General features: G+C 31.5%; 1 protein-coding gene across 2 annotated transcripts in view; it reads right to left on the bottom strand.

Annotated features, from left to right (window-relative positions):
- Positions 1-23,973, bottom strand: part of LOC148273060 (LIM domain only protein 3-like) — a 133,076-nt gene that overhangs the window by 54,457 nt on the left and 54,646 nt on the right. The window contains exon 2 of one of the 2 annotated variants that reach the window (XM_088239205.1): positions 3,171-3,233. The exons of the other annotated variant lie outside the window; for it this stretch is intronic. Coding sequence (XP_088095331.1) covers positions 3,171-3,176 — 6 coding nt within the window. The 5' untranslated portion in view covers positions 3,177-3,233. The remainder of the gene's footprint in view (positions 1-3,170; positions 3,234-23,973) is intronic. 2 annotated transcript variants of the gene reach the window in all.

The raw sequence follows: 23,973 nt of genomic DNA on the forward strand, positions 1-23,973 counted from the left end.
CGTGACGATGTTTTTACTGTCGTTGAAACGAATCGGCGTGCGGTGCGCCTAAACGCACTTAAAATTACAAACGTTAAAAACATAACATCCTGTATTTTTGTTTCCACGAAATATTTCACTTTTATTGCCTTTCTGCATTATGACTGTAAATAACTGAAAAGCTCAACTAATTCCTTCATTAACTGCCTCACTTTAAAATGAAAAAGAAACTGTTTTAAGCCACGAAGCGTTTCTTCTTAAGTTATTATAAAATGGAAACTTTGCCATTGGTGTTAAACTTTTATTCTACTTTTTTTCTACTTTTTTTCTCCTTTATTATAGAATTCAACGCATCGGCGTGAAAGTAATAATAGTAAAAAAACGGATAGTTTAGTTCAGGCATGGGCAACCTTTTTCTAGTCAGGGCCATATCGTGAATTTTCCTTTGAGTTGCGGGACGGAATATCTAAATAACCAAAACATGTATAGGTTCAAGTAGTCAGCAAACATTTTATATAAAAAAACAGTAATTAAATCAAAAGTAAATATACAAGTGATGCACGTTGAATTGAATACATTTTATTGATATTTATCCATATAAATTGGTTATGTTTTATATGATCATTTTAGTTTTTTATTTTTTATTATGTTAATGATAATGAGGTTAATTGGATTAATTAGGTTTTTTTATTATTATTATGTTAACTTTGTTAAATAGTTAATCTAAGGTATGTTTCACATTTTGTCAAATGTTTCCTTCGGCACGGGACCCCAGTGAGGGAACATTATTATGTATAAAATAAGAATACAAACAATGTAAAAGTATAAATTTATAAATAAATAAGTATAACTTCAGTCCTAGTTCAGTAAAATCCTAATCATAACATTACACATACTAACGCGCTCTGGAGTGAACTTTTTTCCACGTTACGAGGCGATTTATTAATTTCCTCTGAAATTGAATTTAACGGATTAAATAAAAAACGCTCATATAATGCCCCTCAGTTAAAAGCTGTATCCTGTAACCATAGAATATTTCATGTATTTATGTAGATAGTTGTACGAAATATTTAACCAACTAGTTATACCTTGGCATAGTATCTTTTGATGATCTCCTTAAACTCGCTGATAATATTGCTTATCTAGATATTATAAAAAAATCTTTCGCCCACTCGTTTGACGTTTTGAATTTATGAACGAATTTTGGTGTGATCTCCACATTTCTGCGGGCCGGGGGTTGCCCACATGCGGTTTAGTTTATGTACTTAAAAACGATGTATTTTATTTGAATTACTTCTATATTACCTACATCAAAAATGATTTACCAAGTAGTTATACAGACCAAAGCTTAATAAGTAAAACTGGCAAACATTGGGGGAACCTGTAAAATGAACACATTTTTATACATGTCGCGTTAGTCAAATTAATCAAATGTTTCAGTTCCATTATAATTTTTGTAGTCGATGTTGGGTAAACAAGTACAGAATAATTATTTTTATCACGAGGATGGTCATGATTAATAATGTGTGACAATTAATTGATTTATATACTCAGACACACGTTTTAAAACAGCGTACTTAAATTTAATTAAATCCTAATGAGAGCACCTAATTTTAAAAGCTTTTATACCGCCATTTGACACGCGAGCATTATAATGGACAAGATTTATGCATTTTGCTTCAAAACTCGTGACATAGGCTTAATTATAAGCATTTTTGTATGGCAAAACACAACCCAGATTTTAATTGCGTGTCTTAATATTGTATTAAATTAATTCTCAACACAGTCCACAATAGAGTCCAAGGACCAACTTGAGTATTGAAGTTAAGTTTAAGGTTGAGGGAAAAAGATGCTAGTAAAATGTACAGAACCAATGTCAGTCTGTCAGTTATATTTTCTCTATCTGAGAATTATATTACATGATTTTCATCAATTTATATTTTACCATAGCGGGTCGCAAAATGTCCGACCGGCACCATAGGCACGGGCCGGATTGGTGGCGGTCGCGGGCCGGTGTTAGTCTACGGGCCTTAATTTGGAGACCCCTGGACTACGGACAATTTAACTTAGTTATGCAGAAAACAGCCAGCCATACAAAAAAGAAACTGAGATAGTAGAACTTTTGTGAAAAGAGTAAATAGCCAAATCTACACAACAGTTAGAATATGTTTTACTTTGACAAATGATAAATAATGCATGCATTCGTTTTTTTAGAATACAAAAAATAATGTTACTATAAATTCGACCAGTTTTAATGATTTTTTAAGTCTGGCTGACCACACAATCAAAGATGTGCGTTTTGCAGAAATCATCCAGCTCTAGTAAAACTCTGATGTATGTTGTGCCATTCTTCATAATGTATTGAACATGTTATTTTATATTTGTATTAGGATACTCAATCGTAAAAAAAACACTTCATTCATTTGTTAAAATAACTTTAAAAATAATTGGATAATGTGATAAAGGAATTTCAATGTTTTTATAAAGCCTGGCTGACCAAGCAACCTTAAATACGCATTTTGCAGAAAACAGCAAGATAATACTAATACTCGTATATCGAATGATACTTTATTCAAACTTTAAATATATGAGGTGACATTCTGTCCTAAGACATATTTTTTTATTACCGAAGTTTTTAAATTAATGAATTTATAAAATTAATATATTTACGTATTCATCCAAAAAAAATATTTTAGAGAACAAGATTTCAGTAGACATTAATCTTCCCATCAGCGTCTATACCGTAAGTTTTTTCTAGTGTTGTGGGTGTTTTCTGTAAATTGAGAAATGTCATTTTTGTGATCAAGACTATTTTCAAAATGTGATTATTACAGTTTTTAGTATGAAAGTGGCCTGGTTTTTTTTAGCAGAACGTAGAATTGACCTTACTGCGCCCGATAACACCAATACCTCATTTTAGCCGAATTGTGGAATGGCTGATTTTCTGCATAACTACGTCCAATTAACAACTGACCTCGAGACGAACTTTGGCTTATTTATACAGACAATTATTTGAGAGATTATCATAGGAAGCTTACGCATTTATATCAATTAGAATATAACTGTTTCATGTTTTACTGTTCTTCTGTTTTTCGAGAGACGGCGAATTATTTTATACTTAAATTGAATTTATATTCTTTGAATAAAATCAATGAACATAATAATATAATACATCCAATGTCGTAACTTACCGTCATGGTTAACTAGATAAATATTCTGCGATTATTTTGAATGGCTTTGTTGAATCTCGGTGCCTACCTGAAACAAAAAATATGTATTATAATTCTAAAAAACATGATTTGTAAAGAGTATTGGCGAATCAAACTCAAAATTTCAACAACTACCTGGTAAAATGAAAATGGAAAATTGTTTTTAGGCGTTGCCTAGTAGGTGATTTGGTTCAGCCAGATGAATCTCACCTACGTGATAAAGGTTTCAGCTCGTTTACTTCACAAAAGTCAACAGATAGAAGAGTTGAGGAAATGTGGATGTTCAAATATGGGCAGAATGGTGAATGTTACACAGTACGTAAAGTGGCAACTTAAACCAGCCAATGACAGGTCATAAGCCCTGTAAATGCCTAGACTTCCATTTTCCCCTCTAGAAAATGTTTTCCCTCTCTGTTAAAATAAATTTAAAACAAAATTTTATTTTACAAATCCGACCGTGAAAGACAGTTTATTCGCAAAAGTTACATTGTAGTTATTTATTGTTAAAATGTTTTTAAATGAAAATTTTTTCATTTATATTTCAACAGAGATAGAGAACCTTATTGAAAAAGCAATGACATGAAAATCTAAGCATTGCAGTGCAAATATATATGACGTGCCATTAGCTTACTTAAGTATTCAATATATGGTTTGGACATGTAGAGCGAATGGACAGCGAAAGAGAGGCTTAAAATATTTACAATGCGAATGTTGACAGATGCAGAAATAGAGAAAGACCGAAAAAGACATTACATGACCAAATCTGAAAAATACTTGAAGACGGACTTGTCGAAAATCGGAATAATCGGCGCGCTTGGGTGAGAAGATGTATAAATGTAGAGGAAGCGAGGTCTGTATGTAAAGATATCGCGTTCTATGCTCTTTGCCTACCCTTACGGAGAAACGGCTGGTTGTTTTGTTTATTTGTTTGTTCGAATTTTTATGAAAGTATCTTATAAAAAAAAAATGTTTAAAGTATAAAAAAACATAAATTTGTTTCACCTGAAAAGTTGGGTTTTTGGAGGTACTGTAGTTTAGGTGGTGTAATGGTCAGCGCGTTTGCCTACCATGCAAGAGGTCTCGGGTTCGATTCTCAACATGGTCAATATGAAATATTTATTCAAAAGGGTGTTTTCACACTAGAATATTTCATAGTCCCTGGACTGGCAACTGAAGCGTAAGACTGATCAGCTTACTTTCATTTAACAAAAATTATTAAGATACCTTGCGATTTGTACACCAATGCAGTGCCCTATGCACCATTAGGTGCGAAAATGTGATTATGTAGTTTCCTATCGCATACAGACTTGCAAAACTCGTAAGTCGAAAAAGTTATTTTGGTATTTACTGTTAGGTTTTCAAATAATCTTAACTGTGAGCAAAACGTGTATATTTATACAGCGTTTCATTATTTAAGAAATAAAAAAAAGTGTGGATGCTATAGTATTTGGTGGGCTAAAAAAAACTCACAAAGAAATTGTCTCTCTTCTATTTTTTCTGAAAATGTACGCGTCACATTTTTTTATTTTTTTTGATCAATAGATTTAGAATTTTCAATTACTGTAGCATGTTCAATTAAACGTTGTTATGCAGAGAGCAGCTAGTCCACAATTTTTAAAAAAGGAGATATTGATGTTATCGGGTGCAGTTAGCTCAATTCTATGTTCTGCCAAAAGCAGCTAGACCGCTTTCATACAAAAAACTGTATTAATCACATTCTGAAAATGTTGTCGATCACAAAAACGGCATTTCTCAATTTGCAGAAAACACCCACAGCACTAGAAAAACCTTACGGTACCTTAAAAATCATTGAAACTGGTTAAATACATCATTAGATTCTTGTATGTAATATTTAAAAAAAAACTCATGTATTTATTGTTTGTTATTAGCTCAAATCAAAAACATTTTAAGTGTTCTGTAAATTTGATTTTTCACTCCTTTCAGAAAAGTGCTATTATCCGAGTTTCATTTTTTTATGGCTGGCTGCTTTCTACATAAGTACGTTCAATTACTATAGTACTCATTCTACCGAAAAAATACTTCACTACCATCCGGTACTGTAAAAAAAACTGTTTTCACTCTCCCTTGAACAAAAAGACGTACGAACTTTACAATTCAGGCCAACGATATATTATAGGCCAACAGGAATTCGCCTCATAAACAATCCAGCATAAAACCAGTTATAAAACTAAAGAAAAAAAATACATAAATCATATGGACTCAAAGTATGATAACATGTAAAATAGGCAAATTTTTGAGCTGATTTTATTCAATCCACTTCCATATTTATATATTGTGATTTATGTTCAATCTACATTTCATATATCAGGTATGAATTTCAATAAATTTTTGCTCTAAATTCGACGAAATTGTTACAATCCGTATTATGTGGTTAGCCCCTATCATGCGGTGAATCGTTATGGGTACTTACTGAAATAATGAGAGGATCATTACAGGGATCAATAGTTGATGAAGTATCATTACCTTCATTGTTCGAACCGATATGATAGCTTTGGAAATTGAGATAACCTTTAAAACATACAAATTCTCATAAAGAGGTGAAGATATGAATATTTAAAAACACACACGCAAACGGTAGATATAGCATATATTTACATGTTTTTAAAGTTTTTTATGTCAGGGTAGATGAAAAATACACTTCTGTGTGTGCAATAGAACCAGAATCCTCGACAAGTGTATTTGATTAACAAATAAAAACAGGGATGGAGAATACCTTAAATAAGGAAATTTGCAAGTTAAAATCTAGTCTTTTATCTACGAACATTTAGAAACCATCTGGTCCAAGAAGAAGTTTAAAAATTAAAAAGTTCGCAGCAGACTTAACTCCGTTCTATCAAACATAAGCCAATTAGCCGCAGGTTAAGGGACCATATTTCAAACGCTCGTGCTTACTCTAGTTATATATGTACCTCAATGGCTTTTAGATAAAAATTCGAAATAAGGAAATCGGGTGGAGATAAGTTCGCCTCTTTGTATAGTAGTTGACACATTCGCCTACTATTCTCGAGGGCGTGGGTTCAAATCCTGGCAGGGTGGACTTGACAATATAGATTTTTAGGTTTGTTTAAACTGCCATATATAATTGTTAGTAAGCGCAAGACTGATCATTCGATGGTAACCGTTGGTCGAAAGATGTTGCGTTTGTACCAATACATGTGGAGAAAAGAATGATGACGATATCACTTAACCCAGCATTTGAATATAAAATTATCGACACGTTGTTTCATTACCTACACATAACTGGATTACTTGTCGTGACCTTTTAAAATAGAAAATTGTAACAATTGATACAAAAAGTGCCGTAAAATTGATTCCGCGTGATTGAACATCATTGTTGAATGTCACAACGTTTATTGCGGTAACATTGCTTCTAGTATCTAATATTTCACCTGCTCTATTGATAATAATTGAAGTGAAATCGGGAAAAACGATTATGCATTGCGTTACTCGTTTTTATGTTTATTACGTTACTGCACCGATTTTCCAACAAAATGAATTAAGTTTAAAATAAACTGAACGTAGGAAATGTACTTTAACAATTTACCTAATTTCACCATTTTTCAATTGTCCATTTAACAACAAACTGATAATAATTTATGAAAACTTCATTTTCGAATTTGTAACTATGTAATATACCGTATACAATTTTAAGGTATTTGCGTAAAAGAGCAGTATTTCTGTACTAAGGATTCTTAAGATATAACATAATTTATTGTTTAAGTAAAATTAAGGAGTTTGGATTGACTCTAAATAATCTTTTTTTTTAAATGCAGACTATACGAGTAAAAAAATCGCAAAGAAGGTATCCCTGTTAGGAAGGATAAGGAATAAATTAGACATTAAAACCTCTCTGCTGATATTTAAAAGTATTATCGTTCCCCACATTGATTATTGCTCCAGTATTTTATATTTAAGTAATGAAGGAGATCTAAAGAGACTCTAAATAATACAAAACAAAGCGATGAGGATAATATTAAAATGTGGGAGACGAACAAAAGTTAAGAAAATGATTCAACTTCTAGATATCATGACAATTGATCAAAGAATCAAATTCAATGTTGCTAATGAAATAAACAAAATTATTAAAGGAATAGTTCCGAGATATTTTCAAAATAAACTAAAAAATAATGAGTTCTTTCATAACTATGCAACAAGAGGATTTAAAAGCAATGTCCCAGAACTGCCTTATTTACAAGGGAATACAATTATTTGAGGAAATGCCACAAAGCATAAAAAATGAAATAAATGTAAATATATTTAAAAGTATATATGTGAAAATATTAGGTAATATATAGTGTAAATAGTGAATATAATTAATGAAAATGTACATATGAAACAGTGAATATTATAAATTAGGATATTAAGTGTAGGTATAATAGTGATAAATAATGTTAGAATAAGTATAGATGTAAATATTGTGTTGTAAATATATATTAAACTATGTTAATCATAGAACTTAATAAAATAAATAATAATAATAATAAAAAAGTTAAATGTCAGTATCTTTTAACATTAAAGGAAGCAACCATTTGGAAATCGCACTTACTAATTTGCAAATCAATGTGAAACGCTAAATAACATTTATAAATGTATTTCGGGGACGAAGAAGCATATGAAGCAAGTGAGGCTGAGCCTCACTAAGAAATCATTGCTATTCACTAGTACCTAATATGTATTTTAATTCGCATTATATCAACACATTATGAAGATAAAAAACTAGCAACCAATATAAAAATGCTCAAAGATGCCTACAAACATGGTCCGTGCTGTGTTTACTGTAGGTACCTACTTAACTTTTACGCATATTATACTTATCCTTAAAATCTGAGCTTCACTAGAAATTTGGTATCAAAGACGCCACTGATGTATTAATTATTTTTTGCAAATATAAAAGTCATTACAATATTTGAGTTTGTCCAAATGTTCGTCGACAAAAAACTGGATTTCACCCCCTCGGGAGTCATTAAGATTAACAAATTACAACAGGAATGGAGAATACCTTAAAAGAGACTAGAAGGAATGAATTTGACTACACAATTTTATCGATTGTTGCGCGGTATGATCGATAATTCTGAAATTATGATGAGCATTGGTTTGTATGTTCCTGATAATTACCTAAGACAACATCAGCATAGATTGTTTCATATTCCGATATTCAGGACCAACCTGCCTATGGTTATGCCTGTTGGAAGGGCTACCGCTATGCTGAACAACATCGCTCTGGATATTGATCTGTTCCATGTATCCGAAGGGGTTTTCCGGAGCAGGATTCTTCGACTACTTTGACATGAGTCTCTTTCGTGTATTTTTTTTTCTTTTTTATAATATGTACGTATTGAATATATTTTTGTAATGTATATGTTATATTTAAAATAAATAAATTGAAATTGAAAATAAGGGAATATGGAAGTCTAACATTTAGGGCTTATGACTTGTCAATGGCTGGTTTAAGTGGCCACTTTACACACTGTGTAACATTCACCATTTCGCCTATGTTTGAACATCCATATTTCTTCAATTCTTCCATTTGTTGATTTTAGTGAAGTTAAAGAGTGTAAAGTGGCCACTTAAACCAGCCTATGACAGGTCATAAGCTCTGTAAATGCCTAGACTTCCATATTCCCTTATTTAAGGTATTCTCCATCCCTGTTGTAATTTGTTAGTAAAAGTCATTGACTTGATTAATTAATTTTCGTTGTTATTTTTATTTTGTTCAATGGACTAAAGCTCGTTTACATGGGTCAGAAAATTATACATGATCTTGTGCAAGATTTGACTAATTTATTGTTGTCTTGTAATTTACAAATAAGGTGAAATCCGTGGTCAAATTCAGAAAAATTAGAACACGTCCTATTTTTCAAAAAATATTTGAACCAAGATCTACACCGCATCTCTTGCCTGTGATACTGTCGACATCAACTGTCAACGCATATTTGTTGTTGCTTGAGTCAATTTATTTATCTTCAATCTTATTTGTTTCAGTGCATTTTTTCGCCAAACGCTTTGCTTTTCTCTTCTGACCAAACTGATTTTCAATCAGGTTGAAAATAAAGGTGACATTAAAACTCTAATTATCCGGATCAATGAGTGCCAGACATCGTTATATGCAGAAATCCGAGAAATTAGATAAGCCATCAAATTAAGGCAATATTTTGAAATAAAACACGAAATTTACTCTTAGAACCGTTTTTTATTGCTTTTAAAATAAAACAGCGAATTGGAATCACACTGGGCCTTACTCATAAACTTTACGCAAAGTTACGCCTAAGTCTAGTGATATAATTCGAATGTAAATACCATCTTTATTCTACCACTTTAAAAAGGATGGTATTTTCATCCGAATTATACCACTATACTAAAGTGCAACTTTATGTCAAATGTATGAGTAAGGCCCATTAAAAACTTGTCCAACAAAGTTAATTGCTTTGACGAAAAAACTCGTTTATAAGCAGCGAAGTCTTGCAAACGCTTGACGATGAGAAGTTTTATTTATTGATAACGATCCAGAGAATTGGCAACCCGGGAGACTTAAGTTCGGAAAAACGGAGTTTTTCTGTATTTTAGAAACCTTAAGTTGATTGACAATCGCAGAATTATATATTGTTAGGCGTCAAAAGTTGCGTCGTCAAAAAATAACTTTTGTCGGCTGTGAAACTGCTTATTATCTGTCAAAACGCAGAGAACGCTTTGGCGCGCAACTTTCAATAACAGAAGCTGATAGATGTAAAACAGAAAATAAAATAACCCGAGATTTGGTGTAAGAGTTTATTGTACAAGGAACTGCAAAAGATCTTGCGCAATATATCTTGTACCATTTTTTGACCTATGTAAAATGAGCTTTGAAGTAATATAAGCGTTGCATTCAGAAAGAATACTTTTTTTTTGTTTCCTTTCTGACCGCTCACCTTTGCGATTATCAAGTTATTTATAATATCGAAATAGAAACGAATGATGTGAATCAAATAAATACACAACAGTGCTTATTGCTACATTAAATATTATTATGTCTCATTATTCCGTGTCAGTTAAAAAGCAAAATAAAGTATTTATAAAAAGTAATCATTCGCACCCTAGACTTCACGTTAATTAATTAATAAATAGCATGGACCGTATATCTCTTTCTTCATTTACATAGCAACATGGAACGATTCATTATGTCAGTAAAAATTGTATTAACCTGACTAACTCCACACGCATTGTGGTATTTTCATATTCACCGCCTCACTTCTACTGTTACTCAAGGAAAATAAATTATATTGCTACAAAAAACACGTTTGTCCTGTAATTTATGTTGGCTGTAAAAACAGTTTTCAAAATAAGGCGTAATAAGCCATCCCTTTGATTAAAATTCTAACTGCGGTTATATTCATAACATGACCAGTTCAAAGAATTACATTCTTAATTAGCAATCAATCCGCATCCTGGCAATTATAATGACAAAAATTCAAAAGTGTTGTTTTTGTGATTCAAAAGTGCAAAACTGTGCAGATATATTCGTAATTATATTTTATGTACGCACAATAAACAGCATTTAATATATTGATTGATTTGGTGTTAATTTTGTAGAGCTCCGGGTTGTGGTCCCGTGGCTAGTATTGCGGACTTACGGATTAGAGGTCCGAGGTTCAAACCCCACTCTACCCCAACTTGATTTCCATTTTCTAATAATTAGTTCTTTACAACTCGTTGAAAATGGCCATTGAAATATTTGGGTAAATTATAAAAACGCTAATATTTATTTTTTTTACAAAAAAAAAATTATAATATTTAAACTTATATGTAAGAAATCAAACACTGATTTTAGTCTACTAAACACTTTATTTTATTTTTATTCGTTACTTAAGTACCTTGAATTATATGACTATATAAATACATTTAATCCATGTAATCTTCACATTTGTTTGAAAATTCCCTAACAAGGCGAAACAATTGTCACGAAATTTTTGTTTATATATTTTTTTTACTTGTAAAAATAAAATAAAGTGTTCAGTAGACTAAAATCAGTGTTTGATTTCTAATATTATTGTTTTGGTATAGATTAGTCAAAGTAAGCACGTTTGTGTTTTGTGATTCTGTGAAATCTGTGATTATTTTATTTTATGAAATCAAAGCTACTATTAAATTAACTCAATAATAGCAGATCAACTTACTGCTTACATTATAATTTACATTCTTTTTCGTGTATGAAACATGTTATCTCGAGAGAAATAAAAAAAACATTAATTATTTAAATTGCGTAAACTTCGAGACTGTTTTTTTTACTCACGGAAGTCTTAATTATAAATTTTAATTAAGCTGCCCATAATTAAGTATCGCTCTGATTTGGCAACTTGTTTAGCTAGCTAACCTAAAAGCATAATTGACCACAATAGAAAAAGTAACTCGCGGTTAAATAATATTATAATTTGACCACCATGCGCCATTAAGCTTAATTTTTTTAATTGTTTTATCTGATTTTATTGTTACTAATTTAATGCATAATTAATAAATTTATTTCTACGTTATGATGTTAACAAATGAAATTTCAGGAATATGTTAAAACATTTTATATTTGAGTCGTTCGCTTTCAAACCCCCCATAATTGATTTTCGACAAAACCCAGAAATCACAAAAACATTTCAAGTTGGGTAGCACACAACCTTTACTTTTTTCGATGTGTAACATTTATTTAAAAGGTTTTTGTACACAAGAATATTTCATATTCCCTGGACTGGCACCTGAAGGGTAAGAATCATCATCTTACCGTCATGTAACAAAAAATATCAAGATACGTTGCGATTGGTTTACCAATAAAGTGCCTTATGCACCATTAGGAATGGTAAGGGAATGATGATGACACAAATTTTAAATAAATACATATCTGTAAAATGTCATACCACAAAACAAAAAATGTTTTTAACTCATTATTATTTCTTTTGCGAGGAAACAGCATTTGTACACAAACCACAGAGTAACTTGATATTTTTTGTTTAATACTTCAGTGACGAACGCGTTAACCACAGCGTCGCAGGTATTTTGAATAACAATTTTCGCATTTTGTATTTAGAAATAGCGTTAGCATGTCAAATTTGTATTAAATCATTTTGCATGCTGAATTCAACGAGTTTAAAATGAGATTTTTTGCTAGCAGTAAGAAATATATGATCAGAAATTTATGTTACATGAATAAAAACAATTTAAGTGTATTATACTTATTTTTATTTTAAAGTTTCTATTTATTTTCTTATAACTAAATGTTCATGTGCCTTTTTAAAATAATTTTACTCGCTATCTATTATTATGTTAGGAGTTTTTTATGTAATATTAGATAAAAAACGTGATTTTTTATAGATTTCCACCGCCAAGCCATTTATGTGATACACACTAGCTTGGTGAATCTTTTAAGTAATAATATGTTATGTAGTGCATTTGGTGTTGTATAATAACATGTTAGTTTAAAATATTAAAAAATGAACTTATAGTAAGGAGCGACCCTCCAACCACACTACCCATTTGGAGAGATGTAATTACCATCAAGAGCCGTGTGCATGCAAACGCATTATCAAAGTCAGACTTTGGTAGAAACAGGGGCATAATATAATAACGCTAACAGAGCGCACGTTAAAAACCTTATTATATTGCTTTAAGCACCTTTATAAAAAACGACAAAACGTCATTTACCTCTAAATTACAAAATCATTTTACTTCTAAAAATACAGCTCGTTCATTAAAATTCGTTTTCTCAACTAGAAGTTAAAAGAATAGATTTTTGTCGGTTGATAAAAGTAACCATATCCACAATCAATTTCTTTTTTTATATTCGCGATTTTTTGTATTTTTTTTTAATAAAACGACGTTTTGATAATCAAACTAAAACATTTTGATTTTATTGAAGGCCAAAAAACGATAGAATGAATTACTGTACAATTAAGATTTATTTATTAACAGACATTGTCCATGTATACAATTTATAAGGTTTAAATATTACAATAAAAGAGTAGTTTAAAACATTTAAAGAAAAAAAAAAGAAGCATTGACAAACATAAGGGACATCGAGACAAGATCTGGACTATTTATTTAGTGCTCGTTTAAATCGTTGTAAACTTAAACCAAAAAAGTCCAGATCCTGTCTTGAGTTAACAATACGACAAAGGCGGGTCATTGGAGAATTTAGGCCATAGTTTGTTCTATGCTAAGATCGAATATGTGAATTATTTTTTTCACTACGATTCCTGTTTACAATTTGCTAGCATCTCTATGATTTTGTATTTTATTGTGAACCCACCAACATCTTCGTGCAACTTATATTTACATTTTTTTATTTTTGTTGCACCACAACAGGCCAGGAGACCCAATTACAGTGGTGAATTACATCACAGAACACCCAGGCTTCAGAAAAATCACATTTTTCAACTTTTGTGTTCTCATCGGGAATCGAACCCGGAACCTTTTGTGTGCGAGTCAAGCGTCTTGACCACCACGGAAGCTGCTATTATAACGTGTACAAATTTGTACATCTGCATTATTACAATAAACATACTCTTTTTTTTAATCAATCATTTTTCTTTTATTTAAAAAAGCCTTTCAGGTACCCCACCATCAAGTTATTTGAGGAATTTGTGATCTGAGATATAAGGCAATTATATATTTTTAGAATAAAAATGTTTGTGAAAGCAAATTATTCTACCAAATCCCAAAAGGAACACTCTCACACTACCAGAAGTCAAATTAGAGGATGGGTCATGGGGTCGATCACAAACTCTGAATTCGGGAAAAGAAATTTCAGGTTTCTGGACCCCAAAATATTTAATATGTTACCCAAACATTGTAAAACCATGACCCGGATTTAATTTTCAAAATTTGTAAAAAATCGGTTACTGGGTTTTATACATTCTTAAATAATAAATGGTATAAATCAATATTGTAAAACTGTATAGTAAATTAACTAGTAGGTAGTAATATTATTATATATTTGATGTTTGAAGTGATTTTATTTTATTTTAATATATTAAGTAATGTTATTGTTTGTTTTTGCATAAAAATGTCTGCCTTAAAGTAGGTTTACCTAGTTAGGCAGACAAGACACGATTCAGAGAAACAGAGTGTGTATGTAGTACATAAAGTAATTGTAATTTTATTAATAAACTATGATTATTATTATTATTATTAACTCTTAAAAGACTGTGGTAAATAATCCCTTTACGCGCGGTGATGTAACATCGTGTTACCACTAGTAAAAGACGAAATATTCTTAAGTTCAGACGTTTGAAAAAAAAACATAGAAATATACTGTTTAATAATTCCTTTTCCATTATTTATGCAAAGAAACATGTAATTTAGCCTTTTTATAGTAACAAAAAAAAATCATAAATACGCCGCTCATATTACGCGCGTGCGTCCCTTATCGCAGTCATCAACCGACTGAAGACTGAATCTGTTTTACACTTTACTTTACTTATTTTTTTATCTCTTTCACATTAATTCCCGCCACAGAACAGCGTCTCTGTCTTTCTTGTAATGAGTTCTATCTTCGTGCTTTTTCTTATACAGATGTTTTGCTGAATTAGCGGACAATCTTTCTTCGCGTAAGGATCAAAATTTTTTGTATTAACATCCAGCATAGTTATACAAATTTCACTTTTTAAATCCGGTGTGAAATGTCAATTTAAAGATTACAAAAAATATGAGTTCATCATTTAAAAAAATAAGAGAGATATGTTAAGTCTTGTGTCCTATGTCGACTAGTGTGACATCACAGCCACACAAGAGTTAATTATACTTTCAGGAATCTCATAATGCAATAATGTTAACCCTTTATTATACGTTAGGCTATTTTGTCTTTTTGTTTTTTTCTTAAGTGGTAGCCTAATCCTATTTTTTTTCTAATTATTTAATTGGGCAGATTTCTATTAATACTATTCATTTATAAAATATTTATGAATTTTAAGTAACATAAGTACTATAATTTTCCTTGAGGTTACGCTATAAATTTCAGCAGTTACACTTTAAGGTCAAAACTTCGCATAAAGTGCCGTGATGTAGCTCATTTATGGTGCGGTTCAATTCACCCAAAACGGTGAAAATATTTTTTTGTGTTGCTGCGACGCGCGGCGCAATGGCGCTCTAGTGCGGTTTGACCTATGTTTTTTTTAAAACTTTTGACACTTTCCGAAAATAGCATACAATCTAAGTGTAAGTTAATGTTTTTATGCTGCCGACGTTCGGACAGGTAAATTAGCAGCATTTTAGATTGAATATACTATTAGAGTCCACGAGCGTGTCAAGAGTATTAAGGGCGTGAGGACGGGCGGTAATCAGCCAGAAAGCAGAACGGAGAATGTCACTCACATATCAGCTTATTAGCGCACACCCACACACCCGCACCCACACATAGCCGCATGCATAGTCGCATTCCTTCACCAATACAATGTGCTGAGAGGCGATCGTCAACCACTGGCACTTGGACCGAATCACGGTGGATATTTATGATTTGAAGTATTAGGTGTGAACATAAATATGTTAGTCAAGTCCTTTTTTTCAAATTTAAAAATGAGCATCAACATTAAAACAAAATGGTAAAGAAAGAATTCGAAAGAAAATTTTCTGCCATACATATTGTGATAATTTATATACGTTATTTTATTTGGTTACAAGCCTTCAAAATGGAATATCAAGTGGAGGAATGTGAGCATTTTTTATGCCTCCTACTGTTTGTGTTCAATCGAAGAAATAAAGCTGCTAAAGCTACTCGTGACATTTGCGCAGTGTATGGTGAAGATGCAGTGTATGGTGAAGATGCAGTGAATTATTGACGAATCTGTTGTATAATTATGAAGAAAAATACATTTTTGACTAATGTCTTGTTTTTTTTTTTTCGCGACCTCCATTTGGATAAAAAATACAGCTTATGTTAAAACCTAATACGTGCCTGCATCTTTTCTTGTCTTGGCACGAAACAAAATATATATTTCAAAGTATGCATTAACAAAATGGTAAATGTCACGCAACAAGTTCGCGGATACTTTTTTCTCGTGGTATCTACACATTATTGCTCTTCCGATTGCACCGCAAATGATAGTATTATGGCACTTTCGTTGCACACTGTTTTTTTATGGGAACACAATATCTCCTCCCCCCATATAAATAGCCGTCTTTTCAACACCAATGTCTTTTGGACTGACATTTAATAAATGAGAGACACGATGTAACCTCGAATGAGTAAAAAAAAATGGTCACTTAAACCAGCCAACGACAGTCCATAAGCCCTGTAAATGTCCAACTTTAATAATATCTTCTCAAAATGTTTTTTAGATTTATTAAAATATACTTCTTATTTGTGGCTTAGTATGAATATTTTTATAACAGTTTTGGGTTCATAGTTCATAATCAATGACACACGCGTCCTAAAACGTTTCACATGAAATAGTTTATTGACCGAAGAAAGCAATGCCATCATTTTCCATTTAATTCAATACAACATTATAATACAGCTCTAAGAATATTGCTCATAAATTGAGAGCATCGTTCTGCAGTACATTCACACCGTCCCTACTGTTAAGAAATGAACTACAAAGGAACGTCGCCTATAAAGAGACTACAGAGCGTGGCAACGCCTGTCAGTTAACCCAAGAAGTTTAGTTCAGTCAGTCATTCCAGCTCGACAAAGTCACTCAGTTCCAGCATGTGGTTCAAGTGCAGTCTCTTCAACTCATCATCGACGTAACACTCACGAAACACAATTCACTATTTATTCGCCAGGTAATAAATAAATATCAAACAGCAATCTTGTGTCTTCTCGGTTAAAACTAAAATCAAATCCTACAGTTTTTAATACATTGTCAGAACTAATTCTTAAATGTACCCTAGTACTAATTACTAATAAGTTCTAGCGTGCATGAGAAGATGCATGAATGTAGACGAAGCAAGGTTTGTATGCAATGACTGACTATGCTGTAAGTAATGTGGTGTTCTATCTTCTTTGTCTACCCCACGTGGAAACGGCTTGATCGTTTATTTATTGTGTCTGTGTGTTCTAGTAAATTCGCTGCGCCTTTACAAAAAAAACTCATATGCTTAGAAAGGAAAATTAACATTTCAAATGTTTAAACAAAAACATATTTAATGCACTGCACTGGGCAATTGTTGAGCGCCCCTTTCCCGCAAATAGCACGCAAACAATAGATTGTGATAATTAATTGGGGGACTTAGTGAGAAAAACTTATAAGTTAATTAGAAGTAATGAGAGTTGTGATTATGTGAAGAAGATTGAAACAATAATAAATAATTGATGGGGAGCTAATTAAAAGAAACCATAACAATCGTAATTGGCATTCACAATATTGCAACAATCTTCCTACAAACAAAATGTACTTATATAATTTAATCGCATCTATAAATTATTTGCATAATTATTTTATGATCGCATCACAAAAAAAACTATATGCCTTCGAAGAATCAATCGAAATATTTTTTGTTCGTGAAAAACATGCTATTTAAATATTGTATTAAAATAGAATCTTGAATTAAATTTTAAAGCTGCTTTGAGATTGATAAATAAACTATTTAAGTAAGTCGCTTCATTAAATAATGATTTTCCTTATGCGACCTCGAAATGTATTTTGTAATACAGTAAATATGTGTATATAACCGCTTACGACTTTTTTATTTCTACCGGTTTCAAGACGTACACATCTCTTCATCGGGACACTAATTATACTAACACGCAATTCTAAATATTACTATCAGCATCATATTAACTTTATGATACAATGAATTTTTCTTTCAAATTTTGCTTTTATTTTTATTTACACATTTTTACAATTTAGGCATAGTATTGCCGAAACTAGTTGGTTGTCATAATATTATAAAAAATATAAGTGGTACATAAAAACAAAGTGATTTTATTTTATTTTTATATATTAAATAATAATGTTCCACAAAGTAAGTGCTTCAAACATCAAAAATATATTAAATTAATTATATTAACTTTTATTTTACTTCGATTATATTAACTTTTATTTATTTATTTTTATTTATTTTACATAAACGGCATAAACTGCCTTTAACATATATATTGAACATAAATATGGAAAAAAAACACATAAAAACATAACAAAAAATTATAAAATTGCATAACTATAACAAAAGTAACAAGTAGGTAAATACACATAAGCAACCAAAAATATTAAAGAAATAAATACATAAATATGAAAGAACTAAAAAAGGAAAAAAAAAATTAAATATAAAGAAAAGTTTAAGAATAATATTGCGAGAGAAAAAAATAAATCAGACTCGTTTTACAACTATCAAGTCCAGAACCAAATATATCAGCCTTGTCCTCATACTGATTGCCATATCTATGGAGCCTAGGGATAGGCGAGTGCATGTGATAGTTGGTCCTAGAACTTGCATAACAAAAAGGAGATCTGTGGCGGGTATGTCGACCAGGTACACGGAAACACTCCAACTCAACTGGACAGTCAATTAATGAATTGATCACCTTAAAAAGTAATATTAGGTCAGTTTGGATTCTTCTATCAGAAAGCCTTAAAATATTTGCTGAAGACAACAATTGATTATAATTAAATAAAGCAGCTGGAATATGAAGTTTTAAGTTAATATATTTTAGAAATTTCTTCTGGACGCGCTCGAGTGAATCAGAATGTACAAGATAATGGGGCGACCAGACTGGAGAAATATATTCTAAAGCTCGGGTTTCCTAGGAAAACGGTGTCCGTATTTTAACGGCCGTAGTGAACAGTGATGCGGTTGACAGCCGTCGTAACGGTGACTAGAGAGTGGTTTCCTATAAAAATGGTGTTGATAACACCGTTAAAAAATAAAAATACTCTCTATTCACTGCTACGACGGCTGCCTACCGCATCACCGTTCACTACGGCCGTTAAGATACGGGCACCGCTGTCCTAGGAAACCCTAGCTTAAACGACTTCTAACCAGGGAGCAATATAGTGACTTGATTGGTGTGATACTTTCAAATTTATTAGTAACCCTACAAATAAATATTTCCCAACATACTTAGCGCTTCCAATTATAGTCGCCCTGGACAAGTTTTTTTGACAATAATCTACATTTCTATTTTACTTCTAATGAGCTTTCTCGTTTTTTTAACCAGTATAATACAAAACTCCCTAGTATTAGTGAGCACCCGTATAAATAAGAAAATTCAAGGAATTTGTGTTGAGTACTGTAAATAGTATACTCATTTATGCACAGTTGCTTAACGTATTATGCTTCATAAAACACAATATAACATGCACGTGGCCTGTCACAGACAGAAAAATTAGAGCACTCTAGTGATTGTACGAGACATTATATACAAAAGTATATATCTCCATAACAAACTGCCCACATACCCGGGGCAGGGGTGTGCTGAAACTGGAACTATTGAGTTAATGTCATTTTAATCCCAGGCAACGACATTCAAGACAATTTAATTTATTAAACCAGACTGACTATGTTACTTACTTAATCCATGTTCACTCCTTAGGTGGAGCATATGTATCCACAAAATCTCTCAGGCTTTTCTGATATGTGGGTTCACGTCCCGTTAACTGCGCCGAAATATCAACCGTGGACATTCAGAACCGCAGTAAGAATGCTTAAATCTCTGGCTTATTTTAAAATCAAGTTACATCAAACTAAATTTGTCTTTTTTTAAGCATTCTTCAAAACATTTTTTTTAAATTCCTGCCAAACTTCAAAAGCAGTTTTTTTGCAGGGATTTCTCTCTTTAAACATTTTGGTAACACAATATAATAATGTTTACATAAAAATATAAGAAATCTTAAATATATCAATAAAATAAAAGTTTTAAAAAATTAAATACGAGTAAACTAAGTCTTTTTTGATACCAAAATATATTTAAAAAAAACACTGTTTTTGACACTGTTTTAAATTGTTTGGTTTCCCCATTTATTTTTTACACAATAAACTTAGAATTTAAGAAAAAGATTTTTAAAACCAATTTTACTTTGTATTTTTTATTTCGTCCGGGAGTCTCTTTACTATGCGAGGGAGTATATACGCCCTGATCCTCTCTCCATACGCATTTAGAGCTCTTCTTTCTATGAAATTTCCGTTTACTTTTTAGCGCGTTTTCATGCTTATGTGATATTGACGTTTTGTAGAAATCCATGAAGTCCTCTGTTACCAGGCGATAGTATATCATATTCTGTACCGTCAAAACTTTACACATCGGGAAAAGATTTTCGTAGTCATTTTGACAAGTAATCATGTTGGTTTTTCTTGCTAACATTTTAAGGAATCTAATTTGTAATTTTTTATCCTCTTGACTACCATGCATAAGTTACTAGTTTTTATTCCCGGTAAGGTCGTTGGAATATATTTATTAAAAAGACGTTTCAGTGAAACATTTCATGTGTCTAAAGCATACTATCACCCTATCTTTATGTAACAAAAATACATACAATATTTGAGTTTGTCCAAATGTTCGTAGACAAAAGACTTCACCCCCTCGGGAGTCATAAAGATTAACAAATTACTAATATTCTTCATCCCTGTTGTAATTTGTTAATTTTAAAAATACATACGTTGCATTTGCTAAACAAACACAGTGCCTTATGTATCATTAGCTGCGGATAAAAGGATGATGATAATTATGACGCCTATCAATATTCACTCAATCGTTTCGTTTTAAATTTATTAAATAAATAAATGTATGTAATTTGAAATGATAAAAAAAGCAGTAATAAAATGTTGATTTATTGCCTGTTTTATGCATCACGTTTTTATGTGGAATTTAAAATAAAATTTTAATGTTCTTGGTTCAATTTCATTGATAAAACAAATAATAGTTTAAAGTATCTTTCCTTGTGAATGGAAGGCCATTATAACGCTTTGGACCAGGAGCATGGAGATTTTAAGGGAAGTCGCTAAGGAGTTCCTCCATGATCCCCGTCACAAAGTTTTCCCACCAACCAACTTAGTTTTTCACAAGTTACTTCATAAAAATATATTTCCAATGACAGCACTAACAGATTTCCAAGGGTGATCGAACAAATATTGAATAAAGTATGTCCGAATGGCATATTACATAGTTTATTACAAGATAAAAGGACCAAGAATGTATAAATAAAAATATGGATAAATGTACAAATAATACAAAGGATGTATAAATATATATATGAAAACTATCTTTACATTACGTTACTAATAATAAATTGACAATCAACGTTTTTTATTGCATGTAAAAGCGTAAAACGAATTTACCTGATCATAATCTTTATTGCCACGGAAACAGGTGTATGAAATGCAATGATTAATTTAAAAAACTAAAATAATCTAATGCACATAATAACATTTTTCATTTTTTTATTTAATTTTACAATACGCCCAAAGGGCATTTACAAAAAAATTACAGGTAAGTACAAACATCGTAAGTAATAATTTTATAAATAAACAACACTTTTTTGGTTGTTACCAAACATTGGTATATACAAAATAAATATTATGCTTAGTATAATTATTAATTTGTGTAAGCATAATTGTGTCTAGACGGATGAAGAATACAGTTCTGTATGTAAAATATAGTTGTATTCCTGGTCACGTGTTTTCGACTCGACGGCTGCTCTTAGGAATAAAATCCTGAAAAACATAATAAAAAGAGAGGTCTCTGGTTTGATTCCCGGGAAGGATGACATTAAATATTTGTGTTTAAGGGTGGTTTTACACCAAACATTTTAATTATAGTAATCCGAATCGATGTTATTTAATTCACTAAAATACCAATATACATATAATGGACATAGACTTTTGTAAGTTTATACTTCTGATAGGAAGATCCCACGGTCTTTAAAACGGTATTTCGGATATGTAGACGGAGTACTTTCTCTAAAGTATTTAATTGTCTTTGGACTGGCAGCTGAAGTGTCAGACGGATCACTCCACCTTCGTGTAACAGGTGATCAACATACGCTGCATTTGGTGTACTAATATAGTGCCCTAAGCACCACCGGGAGCTGATATGGACATGCTGATTATGACTGTAATTATTGTCAGTATTCCTACTGAAATGTTTTACAAAGAAATTTAATTATCAAAATGTACTCTATCTAATTCGGGTTATAATCTCCCCAGGAAAAGAAATGAATTTAATAATTAAATTTTCGTGCATAGATGGAACGGGGTGACATCACTTGTCTCTTTCCCGCGCGAATAAATTATAGTGATCTCTCTTTCTAACCTTTACCAGCCCCCGAGGTAGTCTCATTTGGAAATTCAATTATTTCAATATTAAATTTAAAATTTGATGTCGAAATTAATTACTGGAATACCTTAGATGTTTAAGATTCACGGAGATTATCAGTTTGGAAGATAGCACAAACAATAAATAATTGTATGATGGCTGTTTTTATCACCATTGGATTCGTTAATATGAACACTTGAAATCAATAATTTGATTAATTTCGAAATCAGTTATTAACCTCTCCGAGACTAATGGAGAAAAAAAACCGTGAGTTCCTGAGGGAGGTACCAGAAATACCCCTGCTAAAATGCTATAAATATAATTTAAGAACAAAGTATTTACGATTATCGTCATCATCATCAGTGATGCTACAGCCCGTCGTGGGTCTTGTTCCTCTAGAATATGTCTCCATTTCTCCCTGCGCCTCGCGGCTCTTCTCCAGTTCATAAGGCCAATTGCTCTAATTTCAGTATCCACATTATCCAGCCATCTCAATTTTAGTTTGCCTCTATTTGGTCTGCCTTCCGGTGTGGTAAAAGGATTTTTTTTGGGGTACGATTATCATTTATTTTGTGCACATGATCCTACCATTGTAATCTATTTATGAATCAAATGGCAGTGTTAATAAAACTCTTTCAAAATATTTCTAGTTTTGTGCAAAATTCATACATTTTTTCGTAAAATACTGTTGCGAGAGGATCTCGTGTAACATCGCGATGCTTTGATCGTGACGCGTTGAACACCGCTGATCTAATGTCATGTCATCCATTATCGTAGAGGTAAAGCATGTAAAGTTCTCCAAAACGAAGGCCATTTTCAGGAATGTACAATTCTGGATTTTGTCTAAGGGAAGAGACCATTACAGGAGACTGCTACGAGATATTACATAGATTTTTATACTATTAAGCGTGTTATCCAGATGATAATATTTATTTTTATTTTTTCTATTATTTAATTATGTATGCGCTTCTACTTTCGTTTCCAACTTAATACCAGGCCCTTGGCCTCATAGAGTTTGGGATACGTTATTATTGTATTTTTTTGTAATGTGTATGTATTTGTATGATTTGGGAGAGGGAATGCATGTAAAATATAAAGCACTAAATTCGGTTTTTTGTGATTATAGCTGGAAAAAAGCCACCAAATAGCAAATAGCACACGTGCAAACCAACCAATATTTCAAAGAATATTAAACTGTACAGCGATGAGTTGTAATGTTTCCTGTTTGTACAGGGGGGAAGTACAGACAAATGTGAATTATTATTGAAGGTGTTCGGTAGAAAAATATTTTAATTTTTATATTCTTTAAATTATGGGGTAAGGGTTATTCCAAAATTAAATCAACATGATTAATAAAAAGCAATTAAAAAAATATACCTTTTAGGGTACCGTAGATAAAAATTTATACTTTTTTAAAATACTTTAGTTTTGTAACATCATTTAAAGGGACCGTTTTTGTTTATTTTGCAATACTAAGGTAAAGTTCGAACAAAAAAATTGAACCGATCTATAAAATTTACGTAATTTTATTACGTTTGTATTGTTTTACTTAAAACAATA

Source organism: Micrasema longulum, unplaced genomic scaffold, assembly GCF_059751315.1.
Source record: "Micrasema longulum isolate JH-2025_06_02 unplaced genomic scaffold, ASM5975131v1 h1tg002093l, whole genome shotgun sequence".
NCBI classification, from domain to species: Eukaryota; Metazoa; Arthropoda; class Insecta; order Trichoptera; family Brachycentridae; genus Micrasema; species Micrasema longulum.